The 24,955-nt window shown below is 34.8% G+C and overlaps 1 protein-coding gene across 6 annotated transcripts in view; it reads right to left on the bottom strand.

The window, feature by feature from the left end:
• IMMP1L (inner mitochondrial membrane peptidase subunit 1) overlaps window positions 1–24,955 on the bottom strand; it is an 82,025-nt gene that overhangs the window by 23,365 nt on the left and 33,705 nt on the right. For 5 of the 6 annotated variants that reach the window (XM_049648839.1, XM_049648826.1, XM_049648832.1 and 2 more), the window contains 2 exons: window positions 3,146–3,279; window positions 1,483–1,571 (listed from right to left, as the gene is read on the bottom strand). In XM_049648839.1, the coding sequence (XP_049504796.1) occupies window positions 1,483–1,571; window positions 3,146–3,250 (194 nt within the window). In that variant the 5' untranslated portion in view covers window positions 3,251–3,279. Of the gene's footprint in view, window positions 1–1,482; window positions 1,572–3,145; window positions 3,280–17,839; window positions 18,083–24,955 lie in introns of those variants that run through there. The other variant, XM_049648846.1, reaches the window with a different exon arrangement.

The following is a 24,955-nucleotide window of genomic DNA, read 5'->3' as shown; positions in this document are numbered from 1 at the left end:
AGCTTCTTGTTAAAGATGCTCAAGGACTAGGAGAGTAAAATCATCTCATTAGCATGGAAAACAGCAGTTTATCTTCATGCTACAGTGATGGTAGGTCTCTAATTAATCCAAAGACTGTATGAAGTGCTTTGGATATAAGGTAAAAAGGAAAGAAAGCTAGAACACAACCCCTGTAATGCAAGTCTTATTTTATAATCCCATATCTATCAATTTGGTATCTTAAAGTTGTTATGAGTAAAAGATGTGAAGGAGAATTTAACCCAGACACCATAGTATAGAGCTTGACCAAGAGATAACTTCAAGTTCTGTACAGAATCTAAGATGGTAAAAGATCAGTAAATGTAAAGAATACTTTTACACTTACTCTTGATGATTTTTCAGTAATGTGAAACAGACTATAGAAAAGGCCAATAATGAAAGAGGAGTGCTTAAACCTTCTTATGCCATAAGCTAAATAACAACTCAAATGAGTCAAATTTGTAGTTTATGGAGAAGAAAAGCTAGTATTTATTTTTTAATAATTGTGAAAAACTAATGAACCCAAAATTTTAGGGAATCAGAGAAGTGCCCTTTAGAAAATACATTAAATTACTGGGGGCACCTGGGTAGCTCAGTCAGTTGAGCGTCCAACTTTGGGTCAGGTCATGATCTCATGGTTCATGAGTTCAAGCCCCGTGTTGTTGGCCTCTGTGCTGACAGCTCAGAGCCTGGAGCCTGCTTTACATTCTGTGTTTCCCTCTCTCTCTCTCTGCCCCTCCCCACTTGCGCTCTCTTTCTCTCTCTCTCTCTCTCAAAAATAAAAATTAAAAAGAAAAAAGAAAATACATTAAATTACTAATACCTGACATTCATTCAGAAGGAATAATACATAGTTAAGCAGAATAAACAGTATCATAGGACTGGAAACACCACTCAGAATAGGGTTTTTAAAAATTTAGTGGGAAACAGTATTTGTCAAGGAGTTTTTCAACCTAATTAACCAGGAGACTCATACTAGATGAGATTCCTGGTTCCCAGGTATATACAGTGCTATAGTCGAAGAATCATCAAGTGCTCATCATAAGCTATGAAGAATAAAACAGTCATCAAAAGAAATTCATTATTTCAAATATTTAAAAAGCAATCATTGGTTTGCATATGTAATGTAGCTCCTAAGTCCCTAGGTTCTTCACTCAAAACACTGTAGGGCCCTCTCTCCCCCCAAAAAAGTAAAGTGGGCTTGACTGTACATTATAAAATGGGCTGCTATTCTATTTTAGCCTCTAATGCAAGGAACAGTGACCCAGAAGACTGCATGTTTACAGAAACTATTAAATTTCTCAAACTGAGAGAAAATATTTGAATCAAAATTTTAACTAGATGGTCATTAATTTGGTTATTTACAGAAGAGTTTTTAAAAATAAAGTTAAGAAACTGCAGAAAAGACACAATGTGAATGCATGTTTTCACCATAACTTTAATGTATCTATGACAGAAATTTACCTTTGGATACCATAGAAATGTCGACTAAGATTTTCTGCAAAGACAACATCTGAATTTTGGATTGTAGGCTCCATTGATGGTCCAGAACACTGAAAAGAGAGGTAATTTTTTAATTTGAATGGAAACCCTTTTTTATATAACATAAATCATCTGAGCAGGCTTATAAGAAAGAAATTCAAACAAATGTTCTTCAAGCTTGGCTGATGATTCATAAGTTGGCACCTCCCAGGTAAGTTCAACTCTACAGAGTGGCCACCAAGTCTGGAAACACAGGTAAGTATATTAAAAATGGCTGAGTGAGAAAACATTATAACACGTGAATAACATATGTTTCCAAATTTTGACCATCCTGTATAATGTAAGCTCCATGAGGTCAGGGACCTTATCACTCACATTCCTAAGCTATATAATCAACACCAAAAACATGCTTTGGCATAAAGCTGATAGTCAATAAATATTTGTTGAATAAATGATTTATTTGCTTTCTTGCTATTATCAAATACCCAGTGCCTATGATGGTAATTTATTAAGTAGTATCATACTATTCTCAAAATGTTCATGCCTTGAGTTCTCTTCTAAGAGAATAGCTTACTCATTTGATGAGGCTGCAATTTGTATTTTCTACTGAAAAATAGTGGCATGATGAGATGCACTTTAAAGATGGTCTATTAGTATGAATTAAAACAATAATCTTCATGTATACCTGAGAACGGTAATAAAGGATCACTGCCACTTAAAATATCTAAATACACCAGTCTCCATTGACTTCACTTATGCGTAGATGAAACTTTTTACTCTAAACTTCTTACCGAGGCAGAAATGACAAAGAACAAAATGAAAGTTTATATATGCTATCTCTGTAGCCCACTGGAAGTACCAATGTAAATTTAAAAAATCAAAGAGGGGACTTCTAGTTAAATATGTTTATTTGCATTTCTCCAACTAAACTTGAGGTTGTAGGACTGTGAATCTGTTAAAACAACATACCACCAACAAAACTCACTCACTGGACATTCAATTCATTCCTTCATTTATATGACAAAAGATTAGTATATTAACAGTTGGTAGATTTATGATGCAATATTAAGAAAAGGCATTGGTTGGGGGGGGTAGCCTTAATATTTTAATATTGACACAGGCAGAATAATCATTTATTTTAATGACAGTTAAGCACAACTGGTTAAGGACAGGAGTTTTGAAAAGTGGAGAATCTGTCTTGCAATTCCAAATCTACCTATTAACTATGGAACTTGGAGCAAGTTACTTAAGCTTACTGAGCCTCAGTTTTTTCTTATGTATGATGGATTTCTATCTAATAAGTATCTCACAGAGTAGAAAAGATTAAATGAGTTAGTAAATATAAAACCTCAAACATCACTGGAACACAGTAAGTAGCATTCAATAAATGAAAACTATTATTATTAGATTATTAGTAGGGCCCCTCTCAGAAACAGAATACAGAACCTTATTTGAAGTAATGTTACTTAATTTTATATTAGTGCCAATTCCAACATTCTCTTACAACCCCAAATTTAGAAAGATTTTATGCTTTAATAGTCCCATTTTATTAAATAACTTCCATTAAAATAAAGAAAAAACACATTTTCCTTCATTAAAAAAGTATATATTTAAAATTATTATTTTCTTGTATGTAAAAACTTACCATGACAACACCACCAACATATTCAAAAGCACAATGAGCTATACAGCCATACTGGATAGTATAGCCAACAAGTCGAAAGGTTTTTCCCAGAACACCACGAAGCATAGTTCTATGCAGACTCTGCCACCATTGGCCTGATGGTAAATTTCAAAAAGTTTCATGATCAATACTATTTAAAAGCACTTAAGAAATAGTTCTATTGTAAAATATTTACAATCAGTCAGAATGTAGTAAATACCTAATACAGTTTGGTGCAAAAAAGCAAGAGCTTATTTTCATTTGTCCTAATGCTATTTTAAATGACAAATTATGACACTTAATATTTTTATTTCTGAACAGAGATTATATTCAAATAATATCACTGGTTTATATATGAATTAGGTAACTAGTAGACTCTAAATTTGTCTCCTTTCATGCTTTGTTTCTTTTCTTGGTGTTAAGATAGGTACCTAAGAAAAAATATTAACTCTTTCAAAGTACTAATAACAGTTTCCATATTGTTACCTGCTACACTGTATCAGTTCTTGCCTAACAGGATATAAAAGAGAAAGCACTAGAATAGGTATATGGAAATACAAGTATCACACTGATATTTTCATTAACTTGTGTGATCTTCAATGACTTATTTAACCACTCTGGGCCTGGAAATAATAATAACTCATAGGACAGTTCTGAGAATTGAATTCAATAACATGCCAAAGTGCTTTGTAAATTATAAAGTTATATTCAGTTATCAGCTATTAACTACTGATACAATGATCACATGAATACTATGAAACAACATAAAGACAATATATTTTTTTAAGCTACAAAAAAAATTTTTTTAATGTTTATTTTTGAGAGAAAGAGAGAGAGAGAGAGACAGTGTGCAAGCAAGGGAGAGGCAGAGAGAGAGGGAGACACAGAATCTGAAGCAAACACCAGGCTCTGAGTTCTCAGCACAGAGCCCGACACAAGGCTCAAACTCACAAACCATGAGATCATGACCTGAGCTGAAATCAGACCCAACTGAATGAGCCACCAAGGCATCCCAAAGCTACAAAAATTTAAAAATATTATCCATCTAAAATATTCTTAGTATCTTTCCCTTCCTTTCTATTTACCTATTACAACTATTTCTTAACTAACGGCCTATGGTTTAGGCCTAGGCTACAATCATTGTTCTCAGATTAAATTTACTAAAACACATCAATAATATATAAGTAACATTTGCTCAATACTTACTACATGTCACACTTTACAAATTAACCTCTGTAGATATTATTATCATCATCACTTTATAGATAAAAAAAGGGAGCCTAAGTGTAGAGAACTTATATACTCAACATCACAAAGATGGAAAATGATAGAGTTAAGAACTTAATTATGTTACACTGACTCCTGTATTACTCTCCTGCTCCCATAACATCAATGGCTCTCTATCAGATGAAATACAGATTACTTAGACTCATTTTCAGGATCCATGACAGATGGCTCCCACCCTGTCCTCAGTTTCTAACCTGATCTTCCCTGATACTCCTACATGACCTGACTACTCAATTATACTGGTCTGTTCTTCAAGGAAACTTTGCCAGTAAACACTTATTTATGCCAACACCCATGCCTGGAGTATTCTTCATGATATCCATCATCTATCTAATGTGCAACTCTTCTCCAAATGCTCTCAACAGGCAAGATTTTCTTTCTCTTCAGGGTTCCCATGGGCCTTTTTATACACATACACACACACACACACACACACACACACACCACTGAGAGCACTATTTCTAAAGTTGATCTGTTTGAATTTGTATCCTGGTTCTACCATATTTTAGTTGTGTGACCTCCATGAGGTTATTATGCCTCTATAAAGCAGACTTAATATCAATACCTAAGAGAGTTAGTGATTACACGTGATCAGACACGTAGTCTGTAGCAGAGTATTTCAATAAATGCTAGTATGCTAGTTACTGTATCATTCACTTGGCAATCTACTCTATATACTCTATAACCTCCTAACATTAGTTGTATTTTCAAGTTTCTTATCTTTAAATAAGATAACAGAATTTTATAGCCTACAGCGTAGGGCTGTATCTTTTATTAGCGTTATATTACTTACTAGTGTTCATTCACCTATTAAACATTTACCATGCCTCCTCCTCTAACAAGTTTTCCTTGGCACCATCCCAAGAAATGTAACTCATGCTTTGTGTCACTCACCTTCCTTAGGCATACACTGATTATAATACTTACCACACTATACTGTTTATATCTTTCCCCTTATTATAGTACATTTGTTTATGTCTGCGGGTAGTGACTGTGTATTGTTCACCTTTGAATCCTCAGGTCCTACCAAAGAGGACAGTAAACAGAAGACTTATCTGAGGAAATTAATGAATGAATTTTGAATCCGATCTCCTCTACCATCCACATCTTCATCATTATAGAATAGTTAACAATGTTCAAAACGATTATCAGAAGACCACTGAGATTTTTGGTTAATGGAGAGACATGCAAATGCCAAAGAAATTGTCAGTAACATATTAAAAAGTCTTCTCATTAAATCATTGAGGTAATGTGAAAAATAACTCTTCCCATCAGGAGAAATAAGGAATCTGGCTTACAGTTATAACTGATGCACTTTAAAAAATAGCCATTTCTAGAGTTAAAAAAAGAAAAAGTGCTATTTAAAGATAAAAACACCCTATGACTGAAGCTCTATTAATTCAAACAGACTATGAAGAGGAAAAATGAAATACTAATAGAATACATTTTGTCTATAATATTAATTAGGTTGTCTGAGCACTACTTTGCTCCAAATATAAGATTAGGGAAAAGGGGATAAGTCTTGTAGCTTAGCTCTGAAAATTTGATTTATGATAAAAAGTCCTAAAAGTAGTGAAGTGTATATTACATTTTAAAATGAAAATAAAAATGGGCCTACCTGATATTAGAAAGGGGATGTATTATTAAACAAGAGGAAACATACGGCACTTACCAAAAAGCTATTGGTAATACAGGTGAAAGATGAAATTAGAGGGTAAATCACTTAGCAATCTACCAAAATTTAAATCATTTGGATTATGCAATAGAATCCACTTGGTTAAAAAACATACGCAAAAGTACTGAGACGCTGTAACTATACAGTGGTTCTGATTCACTGAGAAGGCTTGTTATTAACTCACATTCAGAAGTAATTGGGGCCATAAAGGCTTTTTTATGACTCGGACAATGCCCAACTCCAAATACAATGTTTGTAATGGAACTGTCTCATAAAATAATAAAATTAATAGATGAGAGTGATCCAAAGAAAGAAGTTAACAGACCCTGTTTCTTCCCTATAGGAATTAGCAACAGAATGGAGTCTGAAGTGTCTAAAATTACTTTGGATATTAGTCTATTAAGGGGAAAAAGAGCTATGAAGCTATTTCGAGAGAAATCTGAGGATAAAAGACTACGTGGCCTTGTATTTTAAAAGTGCACTGAAAAACGTTGAGGAATATTGAAATTGAGAATAAGAGCTGATGGATTTTTTAAAGAGTAATCTCAGAGCAGAAAGTAGCATTCATAAAAAACACAAATAAGCCACACACTGCTAGCACTCAGTAGCCTTTCTAGCAAAAAGGATTAAGACAGAGGTTCCAAATCTCTGCTTTACATAGTTACTTCAAAGGTCTATGTATCTATAAGTGAATACATGCTCTGGGTAACTTTTGCTTGTCCCTTCAGATTTACTCTCCACCCTTTTCCATGTGCCCTTGGAAAACTGACCTATATAAACCACATCAAGGCACTCCTGTACCCAGTAACTGAACTCCATTAGGAAGTCAGAGGAAGGAAGAGTTATGTCTTTTCTTGCCTCCTTACCTGTGGACTCTTCTCAGCCTGGCTATGTTTGGACCAAAGGTCGCTGAATCTCCAAAGGCAGTCTGCTATACAGTAATCTCTCTCCTAGGTTCCTATGACCCTTCCTTTACCTAGACCCTTCAAGCTTAGGAATGAAAACAGATTGACTGATGCTGGTTCCTGTGCTATCCGTGGTGATTCACCCATACCCTGCACACACCTCTGTAATTAGTTTCTGTAAATAAACCTTCCTTACATTATCCAACTTTGAGTGTGTCAGCTGTTTTCCATAGGTGTCCTGGTGATACAATACACCTACCATTTGCTAAAATAACAACTCGGGGGGATGGGCTAAAAGGGTGATGGGCATTAAAGAAGGCACTTGTTGGGATGAGCACCGGGTGTTATATGTAAGTGATGAATCACTAAATTCTACTCCTGAAACCAATATTATCCTGTATGTTGACTAACTTCGATTTAAATTAAAAGAAGAATGTTAGCTTCCAAAAAAATAAATAAAAATATTAAAAAAAAAAACCTCATCATGTAGAAGTTTACAATATTTGATGTTAATGAAGGAATTCTCATAAACAGGCATTTGTAAAACACTGCTGATGGGTATGCAAAATAGACAACCCCTAAAAAGAGGAATGTGGCTATCGTAATGGCATATACATTTTACTCTCTGACCAACCATCCCACTTTCAAGAATTATCCAGCTCCAAGATTCAAACACCATGTGCACAAGATTCTTTGTATTAGCATTACTGAAATAGCAAAAGCAGAAACAAACCAAATACACAACCATAGAAAACAGTTAACTAAATTACTGAACACCACACAAGGGAATTCTATACACCCATGGTGGTGGTGGTGGGGGGGTGAGGAGGGGGCAGAGTTCTATGAGCTAATAATAAATGATTTCTAGGATAAACTGCTTTTTTAAAAAACCAAGGTACAAAAAAGTAAATAGAGTAATTTATCATTTCTGGAAAAAGGGAAAATAATTTTTTATCAAAGAGAAAGAAAATAATGAAAATGGTAACATTTATAAATGGAGTAGGTGAGAACAGTGTGAAAGGGATAAGGGTGAGTATACCTCTGTATACAGTTCTGAGGCAAATGCTTCATTTACATTGTTAAAAAAATAGAAGCAAAAAAAAAAAAAATGAAACAAGGGAATTGTAAAATTGAAAACAAGAAAAATAAGCCTGTCTGTATACTCAAAATGCTAACACTACCAAACAGAAAAACTAAGGTAAAAAAAACATTTGCAAATGAAATCTTAAACTCTTAGTAGGTCTGTTGTTGTTGTTTCTTTTATGTGTATTTCAGATAGTACAAATGAGCAAACATTAAATTATTGGAAGCAAGATTCTCAATGTTAGAGAGAAAGAAGTGAGAAATATGGAATAAAGGGTTAGGAAGGTGTTGGCGGTATCAAAACAAAATTTTTAAATTTATTTATCCTGAGAGAGAGAGCACGTGTGAGTAGGGGAAGGGGTAGAGAGAAGGAGAGAGAGAATTCCAAGCAGGCTCCTCACTGCCAGCTCAACATAGGGCTCGAACTCACAAACCATGAGATCATGACTTAAACCAAAATCAATGATACGTAACCAAATGAGCAATCCTCATGTCCCAAAACAAACTTATTTAAATAAAGAAATGTGTGTGTGTGGTCTGTCTGCCTGCCTATATTAAATATCATCCTAGCTCGGAACACTGAAAAGACCACTAGAAAGAAGCAACGACACTGTAGTAGCAATGAGCACACTTAGCATGCAGATTTTTGGTCTCCAAATCATTCCCCAGTAGGAGAAACAGTTTAGGGCAGAACAATCTTGTGCCAGAAAGCAAGCATGTGCTCAAAGACAAATGGAGGCATAGGAACCACTTTAAAGGGTCTCTCACTGGCCAAATTTGGGATTAAAAAAAAAAAAAAAAGTTAACGCAGATGATACATTAGATTTAAAATGAAATCTATTGAGTACATACTAATTTTTTTTTTTAAATAGATGTATGTGTTGGAGATAAGAAAAGCTCTTTATCAAAAAATAGCAGCTAAGGGGCGCCTGGGTGGCTCAGTTGGTTAAGCGGCCGACTTCGGCTCAGGTCATGATCTCGCGGTCCGTGAGTTCGAGCCCCGCATTGGGCTCTGTGCTGACAGCTCAGAGCCTGGAGCCTGTTTCAGATTCTGTGTCTCCCTCTCTCTGACCCTCCCCCATTCATGCTCTGTCTCTCTCTGTCTCAAAAATAAATAAACGTTAAAAAAAAAAAATAGCAGCTAATAAATATAAAGGGAATTAATAGAACTACCACCAATATAATAATTGATTCAGGCAAGGGTCATTAATAGATGCTAAAAATTACTGGGTGAAAGGTTGTTGGTAAACAGGATATATGCAAAGTATTCAAGTAAATAATTTATTATTCACAAAATACCTTTACACAAAGAGATCTGGTAAACATCTTAACTGAGCAAATGTAGCTGCATAAATAAAAGTACAAACTGATTATTATGTAGCTTCCTGACACGATGCAAAGACAAGTACATCATCATGAGTGCACTTTTCTTGCCAAAAATGTGTAACCTAAATCTACTTATGAATAATCAGACATATCCATTCCATACATCCATTGTGGTCATTGTACAAGACAACAACTTGACCAATTAAAAAAATAGAAGTTTAATAAGAGAAAAAAAAATAAGAAGACTACCATTTAAGTTACAATAAGGACATGATAATCAAATACTGTATGAAATCCTTAACTGACCCTGGAATATTAGAAAGAAAAAAAAGCAATAAAAAATATTATGGGGATAACAGGAAATTTGAACATGGTTTATAAATCAAATATATCATTGTTTCAATATTAAATTTCTTTTTTTAATTTTTAAAGTTTTATTTTCAGATAAACAAGAGAACACAGCAGGTTAGGGACAAAGAGAAGGGAGACAAAGAATCCCAAGCAGGCCCAGTTCTGTCAGTGCAGACAGAGCCTGAGTCAGGGCTCAAACTCACGAACCACGAGATCCTGACCTGAGCCAAAATCAAGAGTGGGACACGCCACCCAGGTGCCCTCAGTGTCAAATTTCTTAACAATATCATGACTATGCAGGAGAATGATCTTGTTTGTAGGAGAGAAAGACTGATTTAGACATGTTATGTGTATAACTTTCATATTGTTTACTTCTACTGAAACAGAGAAGATAAATACAGAGAAGTTTATACACAGACACACATATACACACATAAATATTTACATATACACACATACATGTATATGTATATATACAGAGGAACAGAGAAAACTAATGTAGCAAAATGTTCATTGTAAATCCAGATGGAGTGTAAATGAATGTGTACAGCACTATTTTTTTCTCCCAATTTTATTACAGAATATAACTTTTTGAAAAAGCACTTGGGGGAAAAGGATATCCTCACAGTCATTCAATCATTCAACAAATATTTACTGAGCTTCTGCGATATGCCAGATACCGCAAGCAGCCCTGGAAATACAATAGTGAACATGATGCTTGTCCTTGTATAGCTTATAGTTTATTGGGATTGATGTCACAAACATACAGAGTAAAGAAATAAACACATAAATATATTAAATAATTTCTAAAAGAAAAACTAGGGTAAAGTGATAAAGACTGATGGGTGGGGCATATATTCTTTAGGATGAATTAGGAAAGATTTTTCCAAGGAAATACCACTAAAGTTGGGTTCTGAACAATAAGAAAATAACAATAATGGAAAGGACAGGAAGAATTTTATGGGCAGAAAAAATAGCATGCATGTGCTTTAAAAAAATAAAAGAAGGCTGGAGCACTATGTGGAGGACATAAAATGAGAATAAAGAGATAGGCAAGATTATTTACAGTCTTCCAGAATTTGGGATTTTATTCTAAGACTAATGGGAAGCCACTGAAGGATCTTAATTAAACAGAAGAGTAACATAATTTGATTTTCAATTTAATATCACTCATTGTGATGTAGAGGAAGAACTGCAATGAGGGCAGAAATAAAAATGCTGGCAGGGCAGTTAGGCTGGACCAACTACAGTGGTGGCAGTGGAAATGGAGAGAAAGGAATGGATTGGAGAAATTTAAGAGGCAAAATAAATGGCAAGGAAAAAGAAAGAATCAGGATGACCCTCAAGTTTCTGGACTGAGTAACTGGGTAAATGGAGGTCTATCCACAGGGTTTTAGTCATACCCATATTTGGAACAGAAAACAGAGTCCAGTTTTGGCCATGTTAAATTTGATATATTCATGATATATTCAAGGGGGTGTGTATGAGATGAGCCCTGGAGTTCAAAGCAAGTTTCACACATGAGAAGTCTTGGAAAAATAAGCCCTATCACAGTGAGGACTGCATTCTACTGCAAACAAGAGAAAACCAGAATAATAGGAACTTTATAAAGGAAGGGATTTATTTTCTAACAAGATTAGCTACTACATCCAAGTTATAAGCAGAAAAAAATTATTAAGAGTTTACTCCTTACTAATTTGTTGTCTTTTTATCCAGGAAAATAAACCACATTCATTCCATCTACATCTAACTAGCCAAGACTATGTAACTAAAGGGTGTTAGGAGAAAACTGCCATTTTCTTTGTTAAGTGTTGTAGCACTATTTTACCTTTAAAAATCATCTGAGTACTATCTGAAAAAAATTAAAACTTTTTAAAAAGTATGAAAGGGAGATGTGGAAAAGGAGACAACAAAAATAGTCAACTCTTTTAAACATTTTGGCTATGCAGGCAAGCTAGACAGTAGAGCAGGGTTTTTTCATCTACTAACACATGGGGCCACACAGGTCCTTGCTGTGGGCGGCTATCTTAGGCATTGTAGGATTTTAGCAGCATTTCTGGCCTCTAGATACCAGTAATATCCCCTTCCCCAGTTGTGACAAACTAAAATGTTTCTAGACATTGCCAAATGTTCCCTGTGGTGCAAAACCACCCTCAGCTGAAAGCCACTGCAGCAGAGTTAAGAGAAAGAATGTGGCATTGAGCAGGTTTTTTAAAACATAAAGAAACATAGTGGCATGCTTGACAGCCAATGGTAAGAATCCCACAGGGAAAGAGGCTAATGATGAGGTGCAAGTACTAATGAGAGAGGGGAAAAGGGAGAGAGGAAAAATAGACGATTGAATATTGAAGAAAGGAGGCAAGAGGAGGACTTCAATGCCAGTTTTGACAGAATGGTTTATACCACATTAACCTTCTTGGGGAAAACAATAAAACAGTTACAAAATCTGAATAAAATATACAAAATAGCTGTTTCGATGCATTAGGCAGCAGTCTAGGCAAGATGTGAGGGGCTAGGATCTATGAATGAACGGAAGAACATAAGGCAAGCTCCACATTCACCTGGCCTTTTCTCTGAGAGTGGTAGCCAATTCGCAGCACAGGAAAATAAGAGTTTTAGCAGAAAGTAGCAGTCTCACTTAGCCAAGAAAGTAGATGGCACATAAGGGTCAAGCTACAAACAGGAAGGAACCACAAGGCTCCGCTAAACTGCCACTGAGCAGAGTGTGAGTTCCAGAATACCAGCAGAAAGCAGTAAATAAAAGGCTAGAAACCTAAGCAAAGGTGTCAGCCACCACAGAAAACCACACCATGTGAGAGAGACAGGGGCTGGACTTGAAGACCCTCCAAGGTTGGCCATGTTAGTTAGGACTACAGTAAGGTTACCACTGGGTGTGAGGGCAAAACTGAAATAGATCAGCCTTAACAAAGAATACAACCAACCCAAGACAGGATTAAAGTAACCTATTCATACACTATCTACCTGCAGAGGAAAAACAAAAGTAAAAGGTTTAATTTTCATAGAGCACAACATTATTTAGAACTCCTATAATATTTTTTTTATAACCTCGGAGTAGAAGGCCTTCTTTAAAAAAATTGATACATAATACATATACCATTAAATTCACTAAGGTATGAAATTCAGTGGTTTTAGTTTATCCACAGGGTTTTGGTTTTTTGTTTTGTTTTGTTTTTTCCTTTTTTTCCCCCAAGCCTACTCAGCACTGTCAGCACAGAACCTGATGCAGGGCTCAAACTCACACCATGAGATCATGACCTGAGCCTAAATCAAGAGTCAGATGCTTAACTTAATGAGCACCCAGGCACCCCATCCACAAGGTTTTTAGTGTATCCAAAGGGTTTTAGTATATCCATCACCATTACCTAATTCCAGAATATTTTCATCTTCTCAAGACAACAAACAAAACCCCAAACCAAAACCCTATACCCATTAGCAGTCACTCTCCATTCCTTCTCCGCTTCCTTCTAGCTCCTGGCAACCATGTGTCTATGGATTTGCTTATTCTAGACATTCCATACAAATGGAATCATACAATAAGTGGAATTTTTTTATTGGCTTCTTTTACCTGGCATAATGTTTCCAAGGTTCATAAATGTTGTAGCATGCATTAGCACATTATTCCTTTTTATGGCTGTCAATATTTCAATGCACAGATACAACATTTTTGTTTATCCTTTATCAGTTGATGGACATCTGGGTTGTTTTCACTTTTTAGTTATTATAAAGAATGTGCTAAAACATTTGTGTACAGGTTTTGTGGGGTCATAAGTTTTCAATTCTCTTGGATATATATCTAGGAGTAGAACTGATGAGTTACATGAAAATGATGTTTAACTTTTTGAGGAACTGTCAAACCTTTTTCAAAGTGGCTGTACCATTTTATATTTTCACATACACAGCAATATATAAGGGTTCCAAATTCCCTACATTCTTGCCAATGCCACTTGTTACTGTCTATGTCTTCATTAGAGCCACCCTAGTGAAAGTAAAGAAATATTTCATTGTGACTTTGGCATTTTCTAATAACCAATGAACAGCTTTTTCATGTGCTTAATGGATATTTACATATCTTCTTTGGGGAAATGTCTATTCAATCCCCTGACAGTTTTTAAAATTGGGTTATTATAATTTTTAATTTAGTTCAATAATTATAAACATGCTAGAAAATAGGACCAAGTGACTGCATTCAATCAAAACAGGTTATAAAATAGAACAAAATAACTGAAAGCCAACAGAAAAAAATACACAAGAGAAAAAACAGGTGATTCAGATATTAACATTAACATGAAAATAACTATGATTAACATTCAAAACAATGGGGGAAAAGAAGGTGAAGTTGAGCAGAGAATAAAATCTATTAAAAATCAAATGAGGAGAGCCTGGATGGCTCAGTCAGTTAAGTATCTGACTCTTGATTTTGGCTCAGGTCATGATCTCAGGGTTGGTTCATGAGATCAAGACTCGCATTGGACTCTGGGCGGACAGTGAGGAGCCTGCTTGGGATTCTTTCTCTCCCTCTCTCTCTCTGCTCCCTCACTTAAGTACACGTGCACACACACACTCTCTCTCAAAATAAATAAAAACATTTTTTTTAATCAAATGAAAATTCTACACAACACAAAACCACAGAATAAAATAAATAAAATTTAAAGCTCATTACGTTTATTAGCAGATTAGACTCAACCTAACAGAAGACAAATGAACTAGAAAGCAGGTTGGGAGAAAGTAATCAGACTGAAGCACAGAGAGGAAAACAGGTGGACAATACAGGAAACAAATATAGTCAGAGATCTAAAGGACAAGAGAATAGGACAGAAGAAATATTTTGAAGAAACACTGGTAGAGAGCTTTCCAAAACTGATAAAGGACATTAAGTCACAAATTTAAGGAATTTAGTAAACGCTACACAATATAAATACAAAAGAAACAAACAAAACGCATCGAGGCCCAGTACGGTAAAATTACTGAAATTAAGGCAATGAGAAGGCAAAACTGTGAAGACAGTAAAAAGATTAGTTGTTTCCAGGAATTGGGAGGAGGGAAGAATAGGCAGATAACAGAGGATTTAGTGCTATGAAAATTCTATAGTATTGTAATGATGGATACAAGTCATTATACATTTGCCCAAGCCCACAGAAGTAACATTAAGAATAAGACCAAGAATAAACTGTACTGTACCCCATGAACTTTAAATGATCATGATGTGTCGATGTAGGTTCATCAACTGTAACAAATATACTCTGGAGGGGGATGTTGGTAATGGGCATGTCCTACGCATGTGTTGGGGCAGGTAGTACACGGAAAATCTCTGTACCTTCCCCTCAATTTTGCTGTAAGCCCTAAACTGCTCTAAAAAAACTACTCTGAAAAAAAAAGACAATGAGAAAACTTTGAAAGTGGTCAGAATTACAGACTACCTTATTTTCAAATGAAGAATTTTGTCTGTTCAACAGAATGGAATGGAATGGAATGGCTAACTTTTTTTTTTTTTTTAATTTTTTTTTTCAACGTTTTTTATTTATTTTTGGGACAGAGAGAGACAGAGCATGAACGGGGGAGGGGCAGAGAGAGAGGGAGACACAGTATCGGAAACAGGCTCCAGGCTCCGAGCCATCAGCCCAGAGCCTGACGCGGGGCTCGAACTCACGGACCGCGAGATCCGGTGACCTGGCTGAAGTCGGACGCTTAACCGACTGCGCCATCCAGGCGCCCCAGGAATGGCTAACTTTTTATGAGAAAAATGGAAACCAGAAAAAAATGCAATATCATCTTTAAAGTGCTGAAATTACCAATTTGTAAATCTAGAATCAGTGAAAAATCCCTTAAAATCTGGACAAAACTAAAAAACACTTTCAGAAAACAAATTTTGAGAAATTTTTTTGCTAGTGGATCTGTAATAAAATACATACTAAAGGAGTAATTCAGGCAAAAACAAAATGAAACAGGCAAAAGCAAGATGGTACAAAGAAAACTCAAGGGTACGTTTGGATAAAGATAATGAAAACATTTAAACAACGACAACAATGTTTTTAGGGCTGTAAGACAATCTGAAGTATTACTTTCATAAGTAATAGCACAAAAAGTAGAAGGGACTTAAATGAAGTTAAAATAAGTTTTGCACAGTTCTGAAAGTGTGACAGTGGTATTTGAGTTAATAAAAAGCCAAAAATTCATGTTATATAATATAAAGAATAAAAATATTTATAAAAACTTTTCTTAAAAAGGGATTATATGACTAATAAGTTAATATAAGAAAAAAAGATTTGAGTGAGGAAAAATACTTTGATTCCAAAAGAAGACAAGACAGGAGAAATAAAACAGAGGACAAAAACACAAAACTAATAGAAAGATGGTAGACTTACTTCAAAAATATTGTCCATTAAATCTCAAAGAATTTGCCAATTAAAAGATGAAGATTGTCAGATTAGATTAAAAAAAAAAAACACATTTCCTAGTCACAAACTTTAAATATTACGCCACAGAAATTATGAAAGTGAAAGAAATTCCATTCAGAGTCACCATTTATTTATATCAATTTGAAAACAAACAGGCTTTAAGGTGGTACTACAGACAAAAAGAAATATTTCACAAGAATAAAAGTATTTTAAGAATTCAAAAGATCAAAAATCATGCAAAGTATATTTTCTGAAATATTTAACAGGAGAGTTAAATTAGAAATCAATAACAAAAAGATCATTGAGCATTTGCAAATGTTTGGAACTTAAAGAACATACATCTTTAAAAATTTCCATTTTTTACTGAACAATAAGAAAAATATGACACATACAAACTTGTGGGGGCTATCTACAGCAGTAAGAAGAAAACTTATGGCTTTTAACAAATAAGATAAAAAAGGATGAAAATTAATGACCTAAGCTTTTATCTGAAAAAGACTGAAAAAGAGGCACAGATTAAAACCAAAAAACATGAAGAAAAAATAACACAAATCAATGATAAAAAGCAAACATGCAATAGCAAAATTCAATGAAAGCAAAAGCTGGTTGTTTAACAAAATTAGTTAAAACTGATAAACCCCAGCAAATCTGATTAAGGAAAAATCAGGGTGAGAGAGAACCCAAATTACCAGTATTAAGGATTAAAAAAGTCAACACAAGAGATCTGACAAACACTAAAGATCATAAAAGGACATTATAAAAAGCTTTAGCCTAAATATTCTAACATTTAAATTAAGTTAAATTTAAGTTTAATTGATACAATTTATCAAGACTGAAGAGAAGAAATTAAAAATCTGGAGCGCCTGGGTGGCTCAAGAGGTTAAGTTAAGCCTCGGATTCTTGATTTCAACTCAGGTCATGACCTCATGGCTCATAAGTCCCAGCCTGCATAGGGATCTGCACTGACAGCTCAGAGCCAACTTGGGTTTCTGTCTCCCAGCCTGCCCCTCCCCCACTTGCTCTCTCTCTTTCTCTCAAAAAAAAAAAAAAAAAAAAAAAATCTGGATACTCCTATCAGATATATAAGAAATTTAATCTGTATTTAAAAATACTGCTACAAAGAAAAATCCAGGCCCAGATGGTTTCACTGTTATCAGTGAATATTCTTCCAAACATTTAAGGAAGAAATAACATCAACCATAAACTCTGTCAGTAAATAGAAAATGAAGGAATACTTCCCATCTGGTTTTATGCAGTCAGTATAACCTGGATACCAAAACTTGACAAGAGCATAACAGGAAAGGAAAATTACAAAACAATGGTCTCATCGACATAGATAACAAAAAATTCTAAACAAAACTTACCAAATTGAATACAATGGTATATAAAAAAGAGCATGAGCAAATGGAGTATATTACAAGAATAGAAAGTTGGCAAAATATTTTAAAATTAACCAGTGCATATTAATAGGATTTTTAAAAAATCACATGACCACCCACACTGCTGCAGTAAAAGTATCTGATAACATTCAACACTTCTTTTGATAAACTAGGAGTAAAAAGGAACTTCTTTTAACCTACAAGAATTATCTACAAAAACAAACAAACAACAATAACAAAATCTTAGGACTTACATCATATTAATGGTAAACCAATGACATGACAATTCACTAAAATAGAAATAAAAACTGGAGGGGCTCCTGGGCAACTCAGTTGGTTGAGCATCAGACTCTTGGTTTCAGCTCAGGTCATGACTTCATGGTTCCTGGGTTCGAGCCCTACATCAGGCTCTATGCTGATGGCGTGGAGCCAGCTTGGGATTCTCTCTGTCTCCCTCTCTCTCTGCCCCTCCTGTGTCTCTCTCTCAAAATAAATAAAGTTAAAAAAAAAAAAAAGAGAGAAACTGGAAAGGAAGAAGTTAAAAGGTCATCATTAACAAATGGGATTTCTCTACACAGTAAAAGAATAAACGTGAATTTGCAGAGTCTCTTGACAGAAGATCAGTGTGCAAAAAATCACTGAAACTGAATTTATTCATTCATTCATTCACTAAAATAACTAAATTTCTGCATACTAGCAAAAGCCAACTAGAAAACAAAATTTTAAAATAACATATATGACAACTCCAAAAAAAGCATCGAATAGTTGAAACAAAGTCAAAGGAAACATGTATAAGACCGTTACATTGCTGAGAGAAAATGAAGACAACCTAAACAAATAGAAAGATACACCTATGTTCATGGATTCAAAGAATTTGCAAGGTTATCAATTCCCTTCAAACTGGTCTACAGATTCAATACAATTCCAGTGGAGAATTTTTTTCCAGTACAAAATGGCACACTCATTGTAAGGTATATATAGAAATGCAAAAAACCTGGAATAGCCAAGGCAAACATTAAATAGAACAAAACTGGAGAAACTTACCTCAAATATCATAATTTATGGTTAGTTTACAGAAGAGTATTATATGTGGCGAATCTAGACAAACAGATCAAAGGAACAGAACCAAATAAAAGAGCTACACTTATATGATTATCTGATTTATAACAAAGGTTTTAATACAGTTCAGCAGGAAAAGGCTAGTCTTTTTACTAATTGGTGCTAAGTCAACGAGATATGCATACTGGGGAAAAAAAAAAACCTTGACCCATAACATCATCAAATATAAAAATTAATTTGAGTGAGATAGATTACAGACAAACATATGAATGGTAAAGTAATAAAACTTTTAGAAGAAAATGGAGACTATCTTCATCACCTTTGGGTAAGGCTAAAATATTAACCCTAAAAGACTGCTCAATTTGATTTTACCGAAATTAAAAACTTCTGTATATGAAAAACACCATTTTTAAAAAGGCAAAAAACCCAGACAAGGAGCAAATATCATAACTAGATACTAATATCTACATATGTGTCTGGAAAAGGCACATCCAGAATATACAGAGAATTCCAACACATCATTTAAAAAAAGACAAACAACAAAAATCAGGCAAAAAACATGGAGATTTCACAAAAGAGGATATCCAATTAGCTGATATGAAAAGTTCATCATCATTTGTTATCAGGGAATTGCCAATTATAAGAGATATTACCATAAAATCACCACAGTGGCTAAAATTACAAAGACAATACAAAAAGCTAAAAAAGATGTGGAGCAAGTAAAACTGTCAATCATTGCTGGGGAAACGATAAATTTACACAACTACTTCAGAAAAGTGTTTGGCAGTACCTACCCCTAAGATTCAGCCTAGATGTATGTTAACCTAGATATGTTAACCTAGATATATATGCCACAGAAAGAGCTGCTTATGTTCATTAAATGATACATACAAAGATATTCATAGCAGCTTTATTCATAATATCCCCAAACTAGAAACTACCTAAATACTAACCATTAAGAGAATGAATAAATTGTGGTATATTCATACAATGGGACACCACACAGCAATGAAAAGGAATAAAATACTGATACATGCAACAACATAAATAAATCTCACATAATATTAGTGAAAAAGACAGACACAAAAGATGTATGATTCCATACATGTTATATGATTCAATTTATATTATTCTATTTTATGAAGGCCAAATACAAACAAAACTAAGTGGTGATGACAGAGGTAAGAAAAATAATTAAATCTGTAGGGCACATATTTAAGCCCAAGTAGTGGTTGCACAGGTATATACATACATAGAAATACATCACATGGTAGGCACACATGCACTCACATGCGAGTGTGTGTATCAATCAATCAATCAAGGCCAGAGAGGATGGGAACAAACAAAAGTAGATTGGCTTTTTACAGAAGTTGGGGCACTTTCTCCAACATAATAAGAAGGAAAACAAGGTGGGTTCAGATACTGGTAGTTTTCTCAGTTTGATGGTGGGAAAACCAGGGAGCCAATGCTCCAGGCTATTTTCTCAGTCTCAGGCATTGAGGACATGAGCAGAGACTGGGAACTCTCAGCATGGAGCCAGCTGGTAAACGGAGAATTGGTTACAGATGTCTTAGTATCCTACTGCTGCTGTAAAAAACTACTATAGGGGCGCCTGGGTGGCGCAGTCGGTTAAGCGTCCGACTTCAGCCAGGTCACGATCTCGCGGTCCGTGAGTTCGAGCCCCGCGTCAGGCTCTGGGCTGATGGCTCGGAGCCTGGAGCCTGTTTCCACTTCTGTGTCTCCCTCTCTCTCTGCCCCTCCCCCATTCATGCTCTGTCTCTCTCTGTCCCAAAAATAAAAATAAAAAAACGTTGGAAAAAAAAAATATGTTAAAAAACTACTATAAAGTTAGGGCTTAGAACAACACAAATTTATTATCTTACATTTTGAACTATACTACAAAGCCATAGTAATCAAAACAATAGAGTACTGGCATAAAAAGAAGCACACAAATGAATGGAACAGAACAGAGAGCCCAGAAATGAATCCACACTTATATGGTCAATCTATGACAAAGGAGGCAAGAATATACAATGGAGGAAAGACAGTCTCTTCAATAGATGGTGTTGGGAAAACTGGACAGCTACGTGCAAGCAAACAGCCTTAACAATATTTTTTCTAGATCTGTCTCCTCAGGCAAGAGAAACAAAAGAAAAGAAAAAAAAAATAGGACTACATAAACTAAAAAGCTTTTAAACAGTTAAGGAAAACCATCAACAAAATTAAAAGGCAATGTGCTAAATGGGAGAAGACAATTTACAAATGATATATCTGAAAAAGGATTAATATCCAAAACATATAAAGAACTCCTACAACGCAACACCAAAAAAAAAAAAAAAAAAAAAAAAAAAAAAAGTCCCACAAATAATCCAATTAATAAATAGGCAGAGTACTTGAGTAGACATTTTTCCAAAGAAGACACACAGGTGGCTAAGAGATTCAAGACAAGATGCTCAACATTACTAATCATTAGGGAAATGTAAATCAAACCCATGAGATATCACCTGATACCAGTCAGAATGGCTATATCAAAAAGATAAAAAAGAACAAATGTTGGCCAGGATGTGGAGAAAAGGAAGACCTCATGCACTATTGGTGGAAATGTGAACGGGTGCAGCAACTATGGAAAAGAGTATGGAGGTTCCTCAAAAAACTAAAAACAGAAATACCATACAAACCAGTAAATAACCACTTCTGGATATTTACCTGAAGAACACAAGAACACTAATTTGAAAAGATATATACACCCTTGTTTACTGTAGCATTATTTACAACAGCCAAAATACGAAAGCAATCTAAGTGTCCATTGATAGACAAATGGATAAAGAAAATATGGCATATATATATATACACACATACACAATGAAATATTTATTACTCAGCCATAAAAAAAAAAAACTGCAATCATGCCATTAGTGACAACATGGATAGACCTAAAGGATATTATGTTAAGTGCAATAAGTTACAAAGACAAATACCATATGATTTCACCAATATGTGGAAGCTAAAAAACAAAACAAAGGAGAAATCGATTCATAAATACAGGAAATAATCTGGTGGTTGCCAGAGCAGATTGGGGTTGTGGGAGGGGTGATGGATGAAACAGATGAAAGGCACTAAGAGGTACAACCTTTCAGTTATAAAGTAAGTAAGTCAGGGAGATGAGAAGTAAAGCATAGAAAATATAATTAATGATACTGTAGTAACTTTGGTGACAGAGAGCAACTAACTATACTTTTCATGCTGAAAATTTTGTAATGTATAAACTGTTGAATCACTATGTTGTACACCTGAAACCAATATAATATTGTATGGCAACTATACTTCAATAAAAATTTTTAAAAATTTATTATCTTAACAGTTTTAAGGTCAGAAATCCAATATAACTCTCACTGTGCTAAAAATCAAGGTGTTGGTAGGGCTGCATTCCTTTCTGGAGGCCCTAGGAGAGAGTCCTTTCTATGTTTTTTTTCCAGCTTCTAGATGCTGCAAACATTCCTTGCTTTGTGGCTCCTTCCTCCAACTTCAAGGCCAGCAGCACTGCATCCCTCTGACCATTCTTCCATAGTCACGTCTCCTTCAGACTATTTCTTCTGCCTTCTTCCACTTTTAAGGGCTCTTGTGATTACACTGAACCCACCCAGAATATCCATTCGGGGTCCTTAATTACATTTGCAAAGTACCTTTTGCTATGTAAGGAAATACAGTCACAGGTTCGGGGAACTAGGACACGAGACAGCTTGGTTGAGACCTACCATCTACCACACCAGGATACCAACACACTAAACTAGTATTTATCATAGTGTGGTCCCCAGACCAGGAGAATGGGCATCATCTGGCAACTTGTCTGAAATGCAAATTCTTGGGCCAAACTCAAGATTTATGTAATCAGAAAAGTGGGGAGTGTCACTCAGGAATCTGTGTTTTAGCAAGTCGTCTAGGTGATTCTGAAGCACAGTAACATATAAGAACCACTGCTCTAAGTTGTTAGGGTGACCGATGGCCATAACTACCCTTGTGCAGCTTTGCTCATCTAGTCATTTACTGCTGTGTCATTTAATTTATCATATTCCATGTGTGCTGTGAAAAAAAGATGGGAAACTTTAGCATAAAGAATTCTTACTCTATATCGGAGATGGAATTTGTTGGTTTTTATTCTCTATCACATTTACTTTTTTCAGAAATTGATTCACCAATGTAGAGACTAAATTCCTTTAAAGGAGAGCTTATGTACTCTATCAATTAACAGAAATAGAAATGTGAGGAAAAAGAAATGAAAAATTAAAAATTGTGACTGTCACATATAGGAAAAGAAATATACAATAAATACTGTAAATAAAGTATACAGTATATATATTAAAGCTCCATATAATACTGGCATAAAGGTACAAAGTTGATATCTACTTTCAACAGTTATCTACATTATAGATAAAAAGATTTCTTCCCGGGGCACCTGGGTGGCTCAGTCAGTTAAGTGTTCCACTTCAGCTCCGGTCATGATCTCATGGTTTGTGAGTTTGAGCCCCATGTAGGGCTCTGTGCTGATGGCTCAGAGCCTGGAGTCTGCTTTGGATTCTGTGTCTCCCTCCCTCTCTGCCCCCTCCCCAAATCATGTGTGCGTGTGAGTAATTAAAAAATTAAAAAAAAAATTTCTTCCTATAACACAAACTTAGAAAACACTAAGTGGGATACAGGTAATAAGGGCTTCTTTCACTACACATAAGTAAACCTCCAATACCAACCAAAATAACAACAACAACTACGTAAATAGTACTTATTGCTGTGTGCCAGGCTCTAATTACATATATTAACTCATTTAGTTCTTACAATAACTCTATGAGAACTTAAGTATCTCATTTTACAGATTAAAAATAATAATAATAACTGGGGGACAGAGAGGTTAAGGAACCATTCAAAATAACACAGCTCATAGGCAGCAGAACCAGAACTCAAAATGAAGCAGGTGGGCTGCCAAGTCAACCATTATGCTATACTGCCTTTCAATTAAAATAAAGAAATTTTTTGGAAACTATAATAAACAGGCATATGGGAAAGAGAGAAGCCAGACTGATGTTAAGCCAACTATAAAGGTGAAGCAGTGAACTCTAGATAGGGGTAAAATCTAAGATCTCGATTTAGATCTAACCATAAAAGTAGCCTTAGAGTGATTTCAGAAAACCCAAAGCTACCAAAACAAAAACAAAAACAAAAACATCCAACTGATGGTTTAGGTCTAGAATTCCTTTGAAAAGAAAAGAAAACATTTTGTTTCAGAAATATGAGGGAAAAAAAGTAAAGAATGTTAATTGAGACTACCAAATTACAAAAATTCATTCATTTTAAAGTATAAGCAGCCAAAGAAGTGATTAAAATGATAACTTTTTTTTTGTTTCGAGAAGAACAGTTAATGAATATATTAGCATTTAAAGAAGTGTTCACATTAACGAAAGGTGAGGACAGATGCAGAAGAAAACTCCCAGCCATCATAGTTTTACTACATTTACCTTAATTTGGACAAGAATGACATTCCTGAGACTTCTGTGATTTCTCAAATTTAAAAATATCTACACAAAATACATTTTCCCATATAATGATTATACCTAAAATAACTGAAAGATATATGTCCATTTCAGACCCTGAATGGAAGTTATTGTGACAAGAAGAGAACAACAGACTCGCTAAGACATGGATGCTGAATGGTGTACTCTGCTCAAGAGCTAAATAATTCACTCTTACACAGCAGCCTCTCCCATCAAAGTAATTCAAATTCCTGCCATTTCAAAATCACCTTCAGGGCTGCTCAAGAATTGTTCAAATCCATAATGTTAAACCTACTGTAAGAGTCGTGCAGAGGCTATTTTTCTAGAACTACAGAGTTCTGATCCCCATAATCTATGAAGACTTTATTTGAACCGATTTATTTTAATGCATTTCCAGAGGAAATAAATGCCTTCACTTTAAGGTTTAAAGTAGTGAATATTGCTTTGCCTGTGACTGCAACATCAAAATTATCTGAGAACCTAATTCAAAAACCAAACTCCAAAAACAAACTCCCAGGCTCCCATCATAGAGTTAATAAATGAAAATCTGTGGAAGCAAGGCTGCAGAATCTAGTTTTAATAAGCTCCCAGGAAGGAAGCCCTATAAAGGACTTTATGCTGTCATTTGAGACCACTAAGACAAACTCAGTATTTTCAGGAATTTGACAAAATTTATCCATTCATTAATTTTAAACTGAATGTTAACTTTGGGAGAACTCTATAAATTTCATCATCAAACTTTATCATGCTAACATTGCAATGATTTTAAAA

The sequence above is a fragment of the Panthera uncia genome, chromosome D1 (assembly GCF_023721935.1).
Source record: "Panthera uncia isolate 11264 chromosome D1, Puncia_PCG_1.0, whole genome shotgun sequence".
Classification (NCBI taxonomy): Eukaryota; Metazoa; Chordata; class Mammalia; order Carnivora; family Felidae; genus Panthera; species Panthera uncia.
Note: the sequence above shows the minus strand (reverse complement) of the source record. Positions and strands in the feature narration are given on the sequence as shown.